The following is an 18,469-nucleotide window of genomic DNA, read 5'->3' on the forward strand; positions in this document are numbered from 1 at the left end:
TAGGAGCCCCATCCTTTTCTATGTTCAGCTGAAAGCAGAAAGGATTCTACCTTTACATTGTAAAGAAACACTGCCCCCCTCCTCCCCCCCCCCCAATTCCCCAGGGCTTTCCAGGACAGTACAGCTCCAATAGCATCAGCACCAACAACATAATCTTATTTTTTAAGGCCTGGAAAGTCAGCAGCATAAAATTCATTGTAGCCACAGCAATGGAGCAGTGGACACAGGGAGAAATCATAATCACTACAGCCATCTGCAGCCCACCACACAAATTTCCAAATTACTTTTCCCTTTTTCCCACCCCAATCCAGGTAATCTGATTAATTAAGCAAGGGGTGAATCTTAGAGCTGAGACACATGCCCATCAACAGCTCTCCCCAGTGCCCTCCCCCTCCCCTCCCCCCAAAAGCAATACTCAAAAGAATGGCAAGGTATAAGGGGTTACAAATATTCAGACTTTATTATAAATAAGAAATACTGTTTTATACATAAAAACTGCAAGTGTTGCATTTTGTTCACCGCCCCAGACAGCAAGACCACAGATTAAGGCAAAAAGCTGGAGTGAAGGCACATACTGAGGGGGCCACAGTCAGGAATAAGGTCATGAAGGGACTGTCACTTGTTGCCCGTGACACCCGGCACTCCACCAGCAGCTGTTGCATCATCACATTACGTAAAGAAATAACTGGACTTATACAATGAATAATGGCTGTAATGCAGTAGTGATTAAGAGATTGCTTATAAAGATTTTTTTTTATTTAAAAATAAAATTCTGTTAAAAACAGCTTAAAAAAAAAAAGCGGGAAACCTTAGGCCTGAGGTCAGCCAGGGCACGCACGCATCTTCGCATCTGCTCTTCTCACAGCCTTGGCAGAGAGGTGACGTGGTTACAGCCAGCCATCTGACCAGAGCAGCCGGCCAAGACACTGACCTCAAAGTCCCACGCACGTGGGCAAGCACAGGTAAGCTCTCCTCCATGTATTAGCTATGTCTGCAGGCAGGGGGAAATCCCAAGCTGGTAAATTGTAAGAATCTCTAAGAGAAGGGGTACAAGAGCAATGTGGGGTTTGCCGGGTACAGCCCCTGCCCAGCAGCGCAGTTCCCGAGGGTGCACCAAGCCTCCTGCCTTGCACAGTGGTATCAAGACATCCCCAAATCCAGCCCTCCAACTACCTCAACACTGGGTCCTGTCTCCCAACAGCACTACAGCTCTTCACAGCCCAGCTGCAAAGCCACAGTCCCTGCTCTCCTCCTGGCACAACATCCCCGGGAACACCGGACACAGAACGGGATGCTGCGAGCACCATGCATCAGGGCTGGCTTTGGAAGGAGGGCTAGAAAGCATCCACCCAACAGGCAAAGTGGTTATTGCTGATGCCCATATGGGTGCTGAGGGTACAGAAGAGGGAAGAAAGCAGGAGCCCAGCTAGGAGAAATACCAAGCTCTAAGGGAATAATATGAAGAGAAGCGATATATGGTGCACACGCCTTGACGGCTATAAGGGAAAGCACATAGAGGAGACCAGGCTGTGCCACTCTGGAAATATGGCTGAGTATATTTACACACACACATGCACACATGAGAGACTTCCTCACACTATAATCATGATAAAAAAACGGAAAAAAAAAAAATCACATTCACACAAAAAATATAAATTTGAAATAATTAATAGCACCAGTGTGTGTCAGATAATAATTTCTTCCCCGCTACGCAAACGTACGAAGTTGCATAGTGTTTAAGGATAGATATATACTGGATCTCAAGGAAAGGGAGGGGGAGGGAAGCCAGGCTGGAGGCAAGGAGGAAGCCGCAGAGGATGCTCTCCGTCTCAGAGGAGGGCTGGAGGAGGAGCGAGGGGCTCCCCACCGCTCCCACCCAGCACCAGTAAGCAGCTGGGAGGCACTACCTGGGGAAGAAGCCTGCTGGGGAGGTGGCAGTAGCGGTGTGAAATGCAGACCTGCCACCCAAGCCTGGCCTGAAGTCCCTGTGCTGCGGTGGCTTTACGGTGACCGGGAGATCAGTAGGCAAAAAGAAAAGAGGGCACTGGTAAATTCCAGCTTTTTCTCCCAGCTTAAAAACAGGCAACAGGCAAGAGCAATGCCAAGAGATACAAAAATGCCACTGTCCTCCTTCAGGAAAAAGATGGGGAGAAAGAACTTTTCATTTCCACTTGCATGCCTCCCTCCTTCCCCACCCAAAGACATTCAGCATGAAGGCCAGTACAGCTGTCAGAGCTCTCTGGATGGCAGCTCTCCTCTTCATGACTTCTCCTGCTTGAACAAACTAATCTGTCAAACAGACATTCGCAGCCTAAAAAAACCAAGATTCTCTGGCAATTCAGTAGCAACACCTACAGATGGGAACACAGCTCCCAGCCTCCACATTCCCCAGCCTGGACTACCTAGCAGGTAGCTGCTTACAGACCGGACCCAAAACTTCTCCACAGACCAGGAACGGGGCTGGCAAGACCTACCATGCCACCAGTATCCCATCTTCCCAAAGAGCTCCTCTCAGAGGCTGCGTTTTTCTCAGAGCAATGCATCATCACAGAAAGCATTTCAGAAAGAGGCTTCGGCCATTTTGTCAAAGGCTACCAACGCTGTCAGATTGGCCACTAGTTAACAAAAAAAAAAATTCACAGGGTTACAAGTCGGGAAGAAGGATCTGAATGAGTGCAGCTATACTGGCCATTACAGTAATACTTTGGTAGCCATCCCCTTCCTTCATAGGGACAGAGAGCTCTGGGACCAAGGATTTTACAGTCGAGGGGAAGAGAGGAGAGGAGAGAAAGTAGGGTTAGTTTTGCCTTGCTGTATACAGCTCACATGGTTATTTCTGAACCACAGTATAAAGAGTCCAGAGCATCTCACATCCTTGCACTAATCAAAGGGAAACTGTGTCTGAGAAAGGGGCAAAGGCGGAGTGCTCAGGAAGACAACTTATATAAAAAAACCCTTTGATGCCCAAAGACGGATATTTAATTTGCTTCTCTTAAAAAAAAAAAATCAAAAAAACAAAAACCACTTTCAACTTATCCTGATTTGAAAAGAAAACAGCGGCTGCGAGCAGTGAAGAGTTGGGGATTTGAAGGTGATGTGTGTTAAGGCACTCCATAGCCAAACCACCGCTCCACCACTCACTGGGAGAATACCCCCCACCCCCAGCGCACCCTTAGGGTTTCTCAATGGACGGGGTGTTAAAACAGCCAGACGGCAAGGTCTTCTTGATGTCTTCCAGGTTGCTAATGTCCTTCAGGATCTCTTCAATGTCCCTGTTATAGGCCTGTATCGCATCATCTTGCTTCCTGGCTTCTCTCTCAAGGAAAGACACTTTCTGGTCCAGGTCACTGTCTTTCATCTGGTCTTTGGCACTGTTCAGGGTACCCTCAATTTCATTCAGTTTGTTCAAGTCCACCGTCTCCAGTTGCCCTGAAAAGCCAGAACCAAATAGTGAAGTCCGCTAAAAAACCTTTTGATGCTCTGGTTTTGGGTTCTCACACAGCTGAGCCCATACTGAGACCTCCACTGGGCCATCTCTGTACTAGAAACAGTGTTTAAAATGGGACTAACCAAATGAGTTACACCTTTAGTACCTCAAAAACAGTCCTCAGCTTGCGGAAAAGCAGTACTGAACATTGCAAAACGAGCATTGAGGCCACCCCAGGAAAGAAAAAAAACAACAAAGGCCTGGCTGAGAACACATAAACCCCATTTCTAGAAGCCAACAGACCCATTTGATTCTTTGCACAACACCGGCAGGGAAGCCAGCACACCACACCAGCTGCCAGCACTGCCACATCAGGAAAACACTCAAAGGCACATGGCACGTTAAGGACAGTCTTACCTAATTGATCCAGCAGGTCATTAATGACAGCAAGCAAGCTGTTCACAGAGTTCTTTGCTTTTCTTGCGTTGTCTTCTGCCTCCTGGGCAGCTTGTGAGGCCTGCAGGGTATAAAATAATGAGAGCACAAAAAAGGCTGTAGGGATTACAAAACTGCTGCCTCTCCTCTTCCCAGGTCTGCCCAAGCAGTTAGTCACACACGTCCCTGGCTCCTCTCTCCAGGATAACACTCCTGCACTGAGACCTTTACCACAGTGCTGGCAAAGATTGACAACCTTCAAATAATCAGATTTGTTTATTTCAGGATGGGGATTCCTGATAACTGAGCAGTATTTTGCAGGAAAAGTCACAACAGAGTCAATAGGGCTACAGTCAGGTTTCAGTTAAAATAAAAGAGAAGTGTTGCATTAAGAAAACTGGCTCTCAAATTCCAGCAGGGAACTGGTGCTAATGCCAGCAGAGAAGCTCCTTTGCTCATCTCATGTTTTCAATCCCACTTAAAACTTATAAGAGACTGAACACTGGCTGGACCCAGTGCTGTCTTTGCAAGAGGACAGCAGGAAAAAAGCTTGCATTGCCAGGACAGCAGGGAGAAGGCAGCTTCTTGCCACTGCTGCTACCTGCCAGCATTACTTACCATGCCTGCCATCATCATATCCTGCTCAGCATCATCCTGCTTCCGCTTCAGCTCTTTTTCTGCATCCTGTAGTTGCTTCATCATGTCATCTACTTCTCTGGCCAGCCCCGTCACATCAGCAAAAGTCTTGTCAGCTTCAGCTCTGGTAGCAGCAGCACTCTACAGCCAACAAGGGGAACAGGATGGAAAAAGGTGGTGAAAGTGCAGAACTTCCTTAAATTGTTTTCATCAGAACGCACCAATTTCCTATCATGCCACATTTTGCTTTCTCTAGCAGCGAATACAGCCAAAAGCATGTGGGGCTCACCAGAAAATACTGGAAGAAGAGTTTATGCAGCTACACACAAATATCTCGGCGGGGGGTGGCTTCAGAACTGCAGAGGACTCACCTTCTGAACAGAACCTGCGATTTTCTCAGCATCATCTGCTTTAGTCTTGGCTTCACGGGCATCAGCAGCAGCACTGCCAAGCGCCAGCTCTGCCTGGCGTGTCTTATTATTGGCTTCAGCAATGGTCTGGGTAATGGCAGGAATTTTTTTCAGTGCCTCCTCAGCTGCCGTCTTGTTATCATTCACCCGCTTATCAAAATCTAAGAGAGGGCAAAACAGATTCTTATCACTTGCTCCAGAAGAGCCTTGGGATGTTTCTTTGACCAAGCTACCCAGGCTTTGCCATCTTGACATTAGAGGGACAAAGAGCAAATTCAGGTGTGGGGGAATATATGCTTCAGCTCTCCCTGTCACACATCTTCTGATGCTAAATAAGGAACTTTAACAAAAAGAGATTTCTAGTCACTAAAAACACTTCTATTTTTTTCTGTAAAGAAAAAAAAAGCCAAAATAACCCACCCAACACCCAGGTACTGGCAATAGCATGGCCCGTTCAACTTAGATACCCTACTGCCAAGTGACTTGTCGCGCAGGAATCGAAGGATTCACTGCAAGTGCTTTTTCTTTACCTTTCAGGTTGCTGAGAATGGTATTAGCCTCCTGCAGTGTGCCATTGCCCTTCCGAGCAGCTTCTTCAGCCAGGGCTTTCGCTGCATCTGCTCGAGCCAAGAGCTGGTCTGCAGTCTAAGGAGATATGACACGTATCTATTCTTACCTTTTGAAGGATGACATCTAGATGTATCAAAAAACATTGCTCAGCCTGAAACACCAACACTATACAGAACAGCATTCATCCCTGAGCAGCAATGCTTCCTCTGAAACCAGGTGAACTTAGGTACTTTTGGAATACTGTTCTGAACATGGTAAAGACACCACACCTGGGAAACATCCCCTATTCTCCTATAGAAACTCAATGCCATTGCTTTTAGGACCTCCTTTCAGGAACCATTCTTCAGTATTCTTGTAAGTAACAAGCAGCACTAAGACTAAATAAGACCAAATCTTTCATATCTTGCCAGTTACTTGTTTTCCATGTTTTTTTCCAGGAAACAAAAGCCTGCACAAAACAGAACTGACCTGCTGCTCCGTCTTCCCTTTCTCCAAGAGGTTCTTTACTTCTAGCTCCTTTCCTTTCATGTCTTCTCTCAAGTCCTCATAATCTTTCAGCTTCCTGGCAATTAGCTGATCTAACTCCTCCGCTTCCTTCTTGATCTTATTTGCTTCATTCTGCAGGTGGAAATCAGAAACAAACACAGATTCCTAAACGTTAAAGAATTTCTGAACAGGTGGCAAAACACGGTATAGTTTCTAACGGTAAAACACACAGAAGCTATGAAGGGTTCCCATCTCTTACAACTACAGTTATAACTTTGCCTTCAAAGCTCTGAATACCATGAGGGTCAGTGCAATGAAAGACAGAGGTTGCAAACAGTTTCGTGTGCAAGAAAATCTACTGCACTACAGTGAGTACGGGTGTCCTGGTTTCGGCTGGGATAGTTAATTTTCTTTCTAGTAGCTGGTATAGTGTTATGGTTTGGATTTAGGATGAGAAGAATGTTGATAACACACTGATGTTTTCAGTATAAACACTACTTAGCAACAACTAAGTCAAGTATTTTTTCAGCTTCTCATGCCCAGACAGCAAGAAGACTGGAGGGGCACAAGGAGTTGGGAGGGGACACAGCCAGGACAGCCGACCCAAACCGGCCAAAGGGGTATTCCATACCGTGTAACGTCATGCCCAGTATATAAAATGGGGGAAGTCGGCCAGGGTGGGAGCTGGATTGCTGCTTTGGCATCGGTCAGTGGGTGGTGAGCAATTACACTGTGCACCACTTATCTTCTTGGGTTTTATTTCTCTCTGTTTCTGTTATATTCCTTTTCGTTACAATTATTATTACATTTCATTATTACTATTGTTGTTGTTATATTTTAGTTTAAACTGTTTTTATCTCAACCCACGAGTTTTACTTTTTTCCCCCCGATTCTCCTCCCCATCTCACTGGGAGTGGGGACAAGTGAGAAAGCAGCTGTGTGGTGCTGAGTTGCTGGCTGGGGTTAAACCATGACAGGAGAGGGAGCAGTTCTGCAGGCTTCAGAGGGAACTGAAATTTTTGCACTTCTGTGTCCAAGCCAAGATATTTGGCAAACATTTCACTCAGGTTTTTGTCCTTCAGAGATTGGGGGAGGTGGCAGTTTACCTATGTAGTTTCCTGCATGCAAGTCTCCTGCATAAAAGCTGAAATGCACAAGTCTAGATTATGCCTAGATGGACAAAAATTCCACAGACTGTTCTTAGGCGGAGAAACATGAGCAGAGCATACAAGGTATGTCAGCAACCTGATATAATGCTTGTCCTCATTGATCTTTAGAAAATGCTGTGCATGTGTCCTGGTTTGGCTGGGATAGAGTTGATTTTCCTTCTAGTAGCTGGTATAGTGTTGTGTCTTGGATTTAGTATAAGAATTATGTTGATAGCAACAACTGAAAACATGTGTTAAGTAGTGTTTAGTCTAAAGTCAAGGATTTTTCAGTTTCTTATGCCTAGCCAGCAAGAAGGCTGGAGGGGCACAAGAAGTTGTGAGGTGACACAGCCAGGGCAGCTGACACAAAGTTGCCAAAGGGATATTCCATACCTTGTGACATCATGCCCAGTATATAAACTGGGGGGAGTTGGCTAGTGGGGTGATCACTGCTCAGGAACTAACCAGACGTCAGTTGGTGAGTGGCAAGCAACTGCATTGTGCATCACTTGTTTTGTATATTCCAATCCTTTTATTATTATTGTCATTTTATTATTGTTATTATTATCATTATTAGTTTCTTCCTTTCTGTTCTATTAAACTGTTCTTATCTCAACCCACTAGTTTTACCTTTTTCCTTCCAATTCTCTCCCCCATCCCACTTTGAGGGGGAAGCGAGCGACTGGCTGCATGGTGCTTAGCTACTGGCTGGGGTTAAACCACAACAGCATGATGCTTTCTGCACGTACCTCTAGCCTCATGGAATCCACAGTAGGCAGACTGGTGAGATTAGCGTAGATCTGTAGGGCTTTGTTTCCAGCTTCCTCTGCCTCTGCAAGCACCCTGTTGGCCTGTTTCTCCAGGTCTTGAGAAATGTTCTTTGCTTGCTTATACCTAAAAACCCCAAGGATCCAGTTATGCTACAATTGTTTTTGTAGATCTGAACTTACTAAGAGAGTAGAGAGACTAAGAAATTGAAAGACAACTCCCATAAAACCCAAAGCATACAACACTACAGAAGGCATCTTAGCTTTAAGCACTGCTTTAAAGCCAGGAAATAATAAGAATTTTCTGTTACTGACTCACTTCTGGTTGAGCTCATCAATGTCATTTGCAGTTTGGTTTTCCCCAGCCAAGGTCTTCAGCAGCAGTTGATATGCTTCTGTGGAAGTGTCGTTTGCTGCCTTGGCTATACGAACAATCTCATCAGCTTCTTTTTTGTGTCTGGACAAGATAATAGAAGAAAGATAACACCATTAGAATTGTCAGCCAGTGGTTTCCATCCTTGTATTGGGCTTGTGTGGCAAGGTTTTGGTAGCGGGGGCGGTTACAGGGGTGGCTTCTGTAAGAAGCTGCTGGAAGCTTCCCCTATGTCCAACAGAGCCAATACCAGCCGGCTCTAAGATGGACCCACCGCTGGCCAGGGCTGAGCCCATCAGCGATAGTGGTAATGCCTCTGTGATAACATATTTAAGAAGGAAAAAAGTTGCAGGGCACACAGAAACGGCAGCCCAAGAGAGGAGTGAGAACATGTAAGAGAAACAACCCTGCAGACCCCCAGGTCAGTGAAGAAGGAGGGGGAGGAGGTGCTCCAGGTGCCAGAGCAGAGATTCCCCTGCAGCCCATGGGGAAGACCATGGAGAGGCAGGTTGTCCCCCTGCAGCCCATGGAGATCCACAGTGGAGCAGATATCTACCTGCAGCCCATGGAGGACCCCACACTGGAGCAGGTGGGTGCCCGAAGGAGGCTGTGACCCCATGGGAAGCCTGCGTTGGAGCAGGCTCCTGGCAGGACCTGCAGATCTGTGGAGAGAGGAGCCCACGGAGCAGGTTTTCTGGCAGGACTTGTGACCCCGTGGGGGACCCACGCTGGAGCAGTGTGCTCCTGAAGGACTGCACGCCATGGAAGGGAACCATGCTGGAGCAGTTCGTGAAGAACTGCAGCCCATAGGAAGGACCCATGTTGGAGAAGTTCATGGAGGACTGTCTCCCGTGGGAGGGACCCCACAACAGAGCAGGGGAAGAGTGTGATGAGTCCTGCCCCTGAAGAGGATGAAGCAGCAGAGATAATGTGTGATGAACTGACCATAAACCCCATTCCCAGTCCCCCTGCACTGCTGGGGGGTAGGTAGAGAATCCGGGAGTGAAGTTGTGCCTGGGAAGAAGGGAGGGGTGGAGGGAAGGTGTTCTGAGATTTGTTTTTATTTCTCATTACCTTACTCTGGTTGATTGGCAATAAATTGAGTTAATTTTCCCCAAGCCGAGTCTGTTTTGCCCGTGATTGTAATTTGTGAGTGATCTCTCCCTGTCCTTATCTCGACCCACAAGCCCTTTGTTTTATTTTCTCTCCCCTGTCCAGCTGAGGAGGGGGAGTGATAGAACAGCTTTGGTGGGTACCTGGCATCCAGCCAGGGTCAACCCACCACAATCCTCACTGCCAAATTTTCTCTTACTTTTCCTTCCTTCACCCAGATTTGCATGTGGAAGATGCCAAAAATTCGCAATGGAAGATACTGTTTAAGACCATCTCTGCAACCCAGGCATCACTCCAGCAGTGCCCACAAGAACAGCGGAAAGGCACCGCTATGGTTGTACATGTCCCTCCTTCACATGTCTAGTGTTTGCCCTCAATGATACATAGGCATGCACCCACTGACAGACTCTTACTCAGCAAAGGGCATATGTTTCGTATCAAGCAAATGAAATTTTGCTTCCCCCTTGTAGGGAAGAGCAGGGTCCTGATGTGGGCTGTGAGGAGCATGTCTTGCCACAGCCTACCTTTCAGCCAGCTTACGGGCCTCTTCTGCCAATAGAGTCATGTTGTTAGGGTCCCTGCTTGACTCTGGAGGTGTAATGGACTGGAAAAAAAAGAAAGAAAAAAATCTTAAAGCTCTTCTTTCATCTTTTATTCATCTTTGCTTTAAATATTTACTGTCATGATCTAAATGTCTGAGATGTGTCTAACCTATGTCTGATTTATCTGTATTTTTTTCTTCAGCTCATGCAGTTTCCACCACTGATTATCCCTTAAAAACAAAAGTACTGGTATTTATTTAGGGGTTCTTACTTTGGTTTGAGCAGGGGCTAAGATACAATCTATGACAGACACTGGTGATCTTCCTTTATTTTTCTCCCATGATCTTGGGTAGGGGAGAAGATATTTCCATAGCAAATTTGCTATATGAGAGAGAGAACAAGCAAAGAAACACACCATAGGGCAGAGAAAGGAAAGGCCCTCTCCGCTCCTAACCATGTGGGATCCTGCAGCACACTCACCACGTTGTCAGCTGCCATCTTTGCCTTCTCAAGCATATCGGAAGCTAAGCTGATCAGATCCTCCGTGTCCTCCACCCGCAACCGGGCTTGCTCCGCCAGGTTCTCTGTCTCCCGCACTGTGCCCTGGATGTTCCTCAGCCTGTTGAGCTGACTCACTAGTGTGCTGTTGATGTCTTTGAGACGATCCATGAGGCCTTGATCTACATCTGAAAAACATGATATAAGAGACAGGCAGCAAAATTAATTACAGCAGGAAGAGAAGCCGGAGCAGCAGCTTACCACTGCAAGCAACACGTTGGTAGGTTAATCCCCTACTGAAAGGGGACCAGCAAAGCTGTTTCATAAGTCAGTCAGCTTGAGATCAAAGCCATCATCAGAATGTGCACCAAATATGAGAAATGAAAAGTCATTAACTACTGATAAGACAATCCTGCTGGGTGTTGGAACTGACTCTGATAGTGGATTTTGTGTTCAGAATCATGTTTCACCTCTATCATTGACTTAAGAAAACAACAGAGCTGCTCAAGAGGTACGAAACATCTGCTTTGTGAATTCTCTGACAAAAGCTGGTGGGATAGAGCCTTGGTTCTCCAATGTGTAGGACTTGAGCCCTGCAAACTTCCCCAAATTTTTGGACCACCAGCTAACTCCCCACATAATTATATATTAATTATATATTATTATAATAGAGCCATAAAAGCATAGATATGTATCTCATGACCAGGGACAATTACTTTTGAAAAGGCAAGAGCATTATTAAGAGATGAAGTAGAAGCAGAAGCCTGCAGGTCTCCAAAATTAAGATTTTTCCCAAATACATTGCCTTAACCTTGCAGAAAATTTTAAGTATTGAACATGAACATTTGACACATTTCAAAAACATACTACAAACTATGTATCAAGTAGAAAAACACAAATAAGTGCTACAGGTGTGCACAGATTTTTGCAAGGGTAGTTATTTTTGCATTTAACTTGCTTCTTCATTAGGGAAGAGCAACGAAGCTGGTAAAGGGTCTAGAGCACAAGTCTTAGGAGGAGCAGCTGAGGGAACTGGGGTTGTTTAGCCTAGAAAAAAGGAGGCTCAGGGGAGACCTTATTGCTCTCTACAACTACCTGAAAGGAGGTTGTAGCAAGATGGGTGTCCATCTCTACTCCCAAGTAGCAAGCAACAGGACAAGAGGAAATGGCCTCAAGTTGTGCCACGGGAAGTTTAGGTTGGATATTAGGAAAAATTTCTTCACCCAAAGGGTTGTCAAGCATTGGAACAGGCTGCCCAGGGAACTGTTTGAGTCACCATCCCTGGAGGTATTTAAAAGACATGTAGATGTGGCACTTAGGGACATGGTTTAGTGGTGGACTTGGCAGTGTTAGGTTTACAGCTGGACTTGATTATCTTAAGGGTCTTTTCCAACTTGAATGATTCTATGGTTCTAAGAGGTGGAAAGAAAGATGAAAAATACCACTACAAAACCCAATCCATTCCCTCACCTTTCTCCAAACCCCAGCCTCCTACCCCCCTATGTGGGACTATTACCTAGGCATGGATGGCAAGTAAGCAGTGTAAAGCTACCTTAGCTAAAACTGAGAAGAGCTTCACCGATCATTCCCACTGGCAGGAATCTTTCCAAGCAAATGCAAGCATTAGATGTGTGTCAGCTTTTTCCCAGCTTCATGCAGAAGGGGACAGATTTTTCCAAAGTGGGCTAAAATCACTGAACCAACTCCCAGGGGAACATCTTTTACTGCAAAGTCAATAGTCTTCTTCAAGTTGCTCTTCTCCAAAACACACATCAGCTTATATATTAAAAAGACCCTAAGGACAAACCACTGCCACATTGCTTAATGTCCTGCTCACAGACATCCTATGGCAGAGGCAACAGTACAAGGATCAATCTGAAGCAGAGTTTAACAGGAAAAATAGCTACAAGTCTCCACAACAGCACTTTTCAGAACATTATATGCTTTATGGCAGCATAATTAAGCCTGCCAGCAGGATTTTGAAGCCTTCATTCTGATCGCTGATGATATCCCAACAAGAACTGCTTTATCCCAAGATGTCTGAGCAAATTTATAAGCATAAGTAAGTATGTTGGAAAGCCTCCTGCTTGTTTAACAAGTAAAAACCTCCTTCGCATGTGGAGAAGAGGATAACACATAAAACACTTGCATTTGTACAGAGCTAGAGGCAGATCTTTACTTTGCATGTACAACAGTGACCACTAGGAGAACAGCCGGGATAAAAGCACAGCCACCGTTGTTTTGATAACAACATACACTGTCTCAGTGCTATCTGAAATAGCTGTCTATCCTAACGCACAGCATAGGCTTGAAATAAAACACGCTGTGTCCAAAGGGAACAGGAACATCAAGCAAAGAGTTCATTTCACATTGGTCCATGTCTGATCAGGTCAATTCACCTTTGCTGTTTTGTGCTTCCTGGAGCAACTCCATAACATCTCTTTCTGCCTGCTTCAATCTCTCTTCAAAGGCTTGATCAGTTACAGTTTCTTCTCCTGTACCAAGATTTGCTATAAGATTTTCCAGCTCCTGCAACCTCTCTCGTTGCTCTGCCACCTACGTGAGAGGGACAGAGCACAGCTATGAGACACAGCAAAGCACATTGCACCTCTCTGCTTTCAACAAGCATCAGACAGCCACAGGCATAAAAGCTGCTGCACAAGCAGGCACATGCCACTGTCTCCAGTGGTACCAACAGTGGCATTTGTGGCCTTACCTTATCTTTCACTAATCTGTAACAGGCCGGACACTCTTGGCAGCCTGGCCACGAACGGTTGTAGAAATAGTTCTCCTCACACTGGTCGCAGCGGCTCCCCACAAAGCCTTCCTTGCACTCACAGCGGCCGTTCTCCTGGCACTGCAGGGAGTGAGAACCCTCAGGATCACAGTCACAGGCTGCGGGGAAGTTACACCTCAGTCAGGCTGGAGAAGAGGCAGAAATACCCTAAAACCCACGGGGTGAGAGCATACCCTCAATACCCTAAAATGTCTGCAAGGGCACAAACCCACAGCTGGAGCCCTGCTCCCAATCGGGGCACTTCTACCCAGTGCAGGGCACTCTGTCTAGCTGGATGCAACATTCATTGCATGTATTCAGTGTTGCAATTACCTCTCCCACAAAGCTTTACAATTTTTTACCCCATTTCGTTGTAACCAACTGCAGTTAACGTTTCTGCTCTTCACAGGCAGGGATATCAAGGAGGAACGTTTGGATCATCCTGTTTTTCAACCATGTTTACAAGATCTGTTGCTTCTCAAGACAGAATCTGTATATTCAGGCCATTTGCAGAACAGTTGTGCAGAGAGATTTAACATTAGGAAACAGGACTGTTGCAGGACAAGATTCAGAGAATGTATTTACACCTAAGAGAAGTGGGTATCTAAAATGTTGGAGTTCTTCCTACCCCCAATTTAAAAAAATAATAAAAGAAAAAGGGGATAAGCGATTGTACAGAGATCAAATTTATGTCCACACCCTGCATGGTGAAGAGTGCCAACTTCCGCTGCGATGAAGAGTGAGGTGTGAAAGTACCTTCCCAGAGACAGGAGAAAAGCAAAGGCAAGGCTGGCTGTGCAACATCCTTGCCATCTGCCTCGCTCCAGCCTCTCAGACTTACGTTTACAGCCTTCGGAGCCAAAGCCAAAGTGGTTGACCTCGCATCTGTCACAATGCTGGCCGGCAACGCCAGGCTGGCACTCGCACTGCCCAGTTCGGATGTCGCATTGGCCGTTGGTGGAGCCCAGTGCGTGGCAGTTGCACCTGGGAGAGGCAGCCACACATCAGGCAGTGACACAGAAGGGAGGCACAGGTGAAACACCTCTCTGAAGAAGCCCTAATGAGCACAGCTCAATGTTTCCATTTACTAAAAGTCACTTTCCTTGCTGGGCAGATGCAGGAGGCAAGGCACTGTGCCTTTGAACTGTGCAAGGTCACTTGATGCCTGCACTAAAAAAGGAACCCACGAGCCCCTGCTACCAACAATCACACAGTCATGTGGCACTTTTCTATTTAAAACCCTGATTTAAAACTATTTATAAAGCTATTTAAGTCAGGCTTTTTTGTACAGCCTTCATAGCTGCTCTTCCCCACCCATAGGGGCATGGAGGCACACCAGTTACTTGTGACAAACATCACATTCCTGCACAAGGTAAGCACAGACGCCCCAAAACCAGGCTCTTTGCCCCAGGCAAAGGCAAACATCACCTCTCACAGCCACGTCCGCTCTGGAGGTTGAAGAAGCCAGGCTCACAGGCACTGCAGTCCCTCCCGGTGACGTGAGACAGGCACTTACACTGCCCGGTCACTTGATTACAACTCGTCTGCTGATTCACAGTGCCATAGGGATTGCAGTGACAAGCTGCAAAAATAAAAGGGATGGAGAGATATGCAGAAAGTTAGGAGTCCCTTGTTGTGTTGGTACCCTGCTAGCCTGTCCTAGATCAAAACTAGATCAAATGGGCCTAGATCAAAAACACATGGCAACCCAGCCCCCACACCACACAATGTTTTTGCTTTGATGGCAGTAAGCACCCACAAACATAAGCATTTTAGCAAGCTAGAACCACCGAACCAGGATAAAGCCACACATTGCTGCTGACAGGCACGAACAACAGCCTGACACTGTGTCCTAACAACACATCACAAAACAGCAGCTCTTGGGGACAAACCCATTTTTAAATGCAAGAGGAACCGGCTCTCACCTTTGCACTTGTCAGCAGGATCAGGGGCCAGGGGGTTCCCAAAGAAGCCGTCTTTGCAGCGGTCGCAGTAGAAGCCAGCGGTGTTGTAGATGCACTTGAGGCACTCGCCTGTCTGGCGGTCACAGTTCCCCACGGCATTGGGATCGATGTTGTCGTTGCACTGGCAGAGGCGACAAGGCCTCACAGCACCGTTTTCGCCCAGTGGGTCTCCAAAATAGGCATCATCACACAGCTCACACCTCTTGCCTGGGATGCGAAAGAAACACACGTGCTGCAGCAGAATGCCCTTTGCTGCCGTCTCACCCGGACCCTCTTTGCAGTCCCTTCTGAAAAGTAAGCACTCCAGCTTCCTCCCTTTTTATCCTTCTGTTGTGGCCAGAAAGGTGCACGAAACCATGCACAAATCCCTTTCCCATCTCTAAATTTAAGCTGCTTTTTCACTGGAACTTTGCATTATGAATTATTTCAGCTCCTCCTTTCCCTCCTATTCCTTTAAGCCAAACCTAATGCTTGTAATTTGTTGTTAATTTAAGAGTCCAAGCAGGTAGAGCTCTGTGGGGCATCACTGCTCCAGGAAGCCCCACTGCCAGTGAGATCTGGCAAGCCTCCACAGGCAGCCACTGAAGCATCCAGTTCCCAGCTCCCTACGATTACTGCAGATTTGACCCCACCAGCCAGCTATAAGCTCCATTTCTTAGGCAGTTCTTGCACACGCAAACCCTCTTTTCCCTCACCTTTTCCCTCACAACCCAAGAAGGTGGTGGGAGACAGGAGGAACTCTTCTGTGATCATATAGCTACAAGTAAAGATGAGCTTATACTGACACCTGAGCTGCTGGGAACCTGGACCCCTAGACTCTGCTTTGGTTCACGAAGCAATGGCCCCCATGGGAACCCCCAAAAGCTGCTTCTGTGCTTGGCTAGGGGCTTTTCTAAGCATTTCAAGCATTTACAGGTATTCTGGACTTTGGACTCTACCATGCTAAGCATAAAATCAGTAGAACGTTATGGAGGCTGCCAACCATCCTAAGGCTTCCTTGCTGTTTGCAGGCTGAACAAAAGCCTCTGCTTAACAACTCAGGTACATGCTCAGACTTCATGGTTTTCACTAAGAAAAAAAAAAAAAAAAGATCTGTACCCATTCACATATTTCTCTTTAGAACTGCTGAGCATAAATTTGGTCTTGTATTTTCGGGGCAGTGTTTGCGAGTCATTGCAGCCTTCCTGCTTTTCCTAGGGAAGGCACTGGCCCTCCCCTCCAAGCATCCCACAGTGCCTCTCCAGCTGGCAAACTGCATCTTCTAATTTTATTTCAGTCTGACCCGCCTTCCTGGCTCTTTTAAATCTATCCTATTTTTTGCCCAACACCACACAATTAACAGAGCTCTATTAGAAGCTAGCACGGCACACCTACGTAGCACAGAAATGTTCAGACTAAGCCTGCTTCCCTTTTGTTTTTGAGACAGGCACAAAGAACATGGGTAGCTCTGAGCCTCACACAGGACAGAAAACAGGGCTGAGGAACAGAGAAGGATTTGAATGAGAACACAGCAGCTTTCAGTGCTGCTCACCGTGGGTCAGAGCCCCAGAACTGACAAGAGACACATTTCCACAGGCACATGGGGTGTAGAAAAAAAGACTTTTCATGTAGGAACGCACCTGTAGTGCCAGCCTGGCAGCTGGTGCACACAACCTCCTTCGTGCGGGGCACGATGGCACAGCTCGAGCTGCCTGGGCATGGACAGGGCTGGCAGTCTGAGGCCGTGCCCACTGTTGCATCTCCATAATAGCCATCACTGCACTTCTCACAGTGGTACCCCGCTGTGTTATCCCTGCAATTGCACGCACCTGGAATAGAGAGGGACATTGGTTTTGCTTCATCATCCAACCCAGAAAGAACCACCGCCCTCTCGCTGCTCCCTGTTTTATCAGCCCTTCTTACCCGTCTCTGGCTCGCATGTCTCACTGTGCCCATTGCAAGCGCAAGGCACGCAGGGGCTGTAGGGCCCGAGGCTTGGTGTCTCTCGCCGGTACCCAGAGGAGCAGCGCTCACAAAACTGCCCCTCATATCCCACTGGACAGGAGCAGCTCTCCACCCAGGCCACGGGCACACCGGGTCCAGGACGAGCACTTGTGATGGTAACATCATCCAGGTGGCCAGCACCTAGAAAGCACCAAGAGGGGTAACGCTTTGTAACCACAAAGGCTCTCATCACCACTTCACCAAACACACATCTGAATGGCACAAGACACCAGCAGGTGGATGCTCACAGTTGGTACGGTAAATCAAGAAGCAAAATCCTCCAGGAAGGTTTAGACAGATCAGAAAAGATGCAATATAGCTCACAAAGGGCATACGCAGGGCAGGAAAGTTGAGAATAACAATACAGAGGAGAATGCTGAGAACAGCATGTGAGCAAGTACAGTCAGTTAAAATAAGTTATATTTTGCATGCATATGGTTTCCAATTCCAAATCAAATACCAAAACCAATTCCTGTCTTTCTAAGGAGGGCAGACCATCTCTCCAGCAATTTTAATACGCCGTCTCTAACACGGCATCTGCAAACCATGCCTTGGGGCAAACTCTTCAGCTATTCCTCTCACGCCATTCCTTCACCTGGCATTTGAGCACTCCTCCCTCTCCTCCCTGTCCCTTCTCTGGAGCAGAACAGAGCCCAGACACAAGATAGCTGTTTTTTAACTTATAGCAGTGCATTTGTACCACCACAGAAGCTCCAGAGCATCAAGCAGAGCCTCAGCTCCCACATATTAGCAGCAGCTACTGCACTCAGGGGACGGCTTGCTCCACACCTTTCCTGCCCCTCCATTTCACAGCCCCACATTCTTCTTTATGAGCTACCTCTACTAAAACACTTGCACCTTTCCCACCTTCCCCAAATACAAATTCATCCTTTGCATCTTTCTGCAAAAATTCTTCTTCACATGACAATACCCAAGGATGCAGATATTTTCGCTCCCAATTCGTGACTGATTTTTCTAAATCCTCATTATGAGGCACGTTCACTCAAGTTCAGCACAGGCAGTGCTTTCAAGACCTCGTCCTTCCCATTTGTCATGCCAAGGCAAGACCAGGAAACATGGGGGATGTAACCATTCCCAGTGTAGCTGAAACCAAGGCCAAATGTTGTGAACTCCCTACATCTCTCCTACTATGTCCTTCAGGACTCTGTATTATGTATTTCTACTAATTTGGAAGACACTGGCTATGCAACACAGCAAAATCCCCAGATTTAGAAGCAAAAAATCATCAGGTGATGGGTGCTCAGCTTCCAGACTCTCAAAGGCAGCACCTTTCTTCCCCATGTCCTCTTCCGGAGGCCTGGGAGAAGCTGTTACACAGGA

At 46.8% G+C, this 18,469-nt stretch overlaps 1 protein-coding gene across 1 annotated transcript in view; it reads right to left on the minus strand.

Annotated features, from left to right (window-relative positions):
* Positions 1-434: 434 nt before the first annotated feature.
* Positions 435-18,469, minus strand: part of LAMC1 (laminin subunit gamma 1) — a 71,134-nt gene continuing 53,099 nt past the window's right edge. Inside the window, exons 12-28 of the mRNA XM_069789603.1 lie at positions 17,048-17,269; positions 16,765-16,953; positions 15,107-15,352; positions 14,610-14,763; positions 14,023-14,165; positions 13,122-13,300; positions 12,805-12,961; positions 10,388-10,593; positions 9,890-9,969; positions 8,199-8,336; positions 7,862-8,006; positions 5,947-6,096; positions 5,439-5,553; positions 4,870-5,069; positions 4,481-4,639; positions 3,845-3,944; positions 435-3,429 (exon numbers count right to left, since the gene is read on the minus strand). Of these exons, the coding sequence (XP_069645704.1) occupies positions 3,173-3,429; positions 3,845-3,944; positions 4,481-4,639; positions 4,870-5,069; positions 5,439-5,553; positions 5,947-6,096; positions 7,862-8,006; positions 8,199-8,336; positions 9,890-9,969; positions 10,388-10,593; positions 12,805-12,961; positions 13,122-13,300; positions 14,023-14,165; positions 14,610-14,763; positions 15,107-15,352; positions 16,765-16,953; positions 17,048-17,269 (2,840 nt within the window). The 3' untranslated portion in view covers positions 435-3,172. The remainder of the gene's footprint in view (positions 3,430-3,844; positions 3,945-4,480; positions 4,640-4,869; positions 5,070-5,438; positions 5,554-5,946; positions 6,097-7,861; positions 8,007-8,198; positions 8,337-9,889; positions 9,970-10,387; positions 10,594-12,804; positions 12,962-13,121; positions 13,301-14,022; positions 14,166-14,609; positions 14,764-15,106; positions 15,353-16,764; positions 16,954-17,047; positions 17,270-18,469) is intronic.

This window comes from Haliaeetus albicilla, chromosome 8 (assembly GCF_947461875.1).
Source record: "Haliaeetus albicilla chromosome 8, bHalAlb1.1, whole genome shotgun sequence".
In the NCBI taxonomy this organism is placed as follows: Eukaryota; Metazoa; Chordata; class Aves; order Accipitriformes; family Accipitridae; genus Haliaeetus; species Haliaeetus albicilla.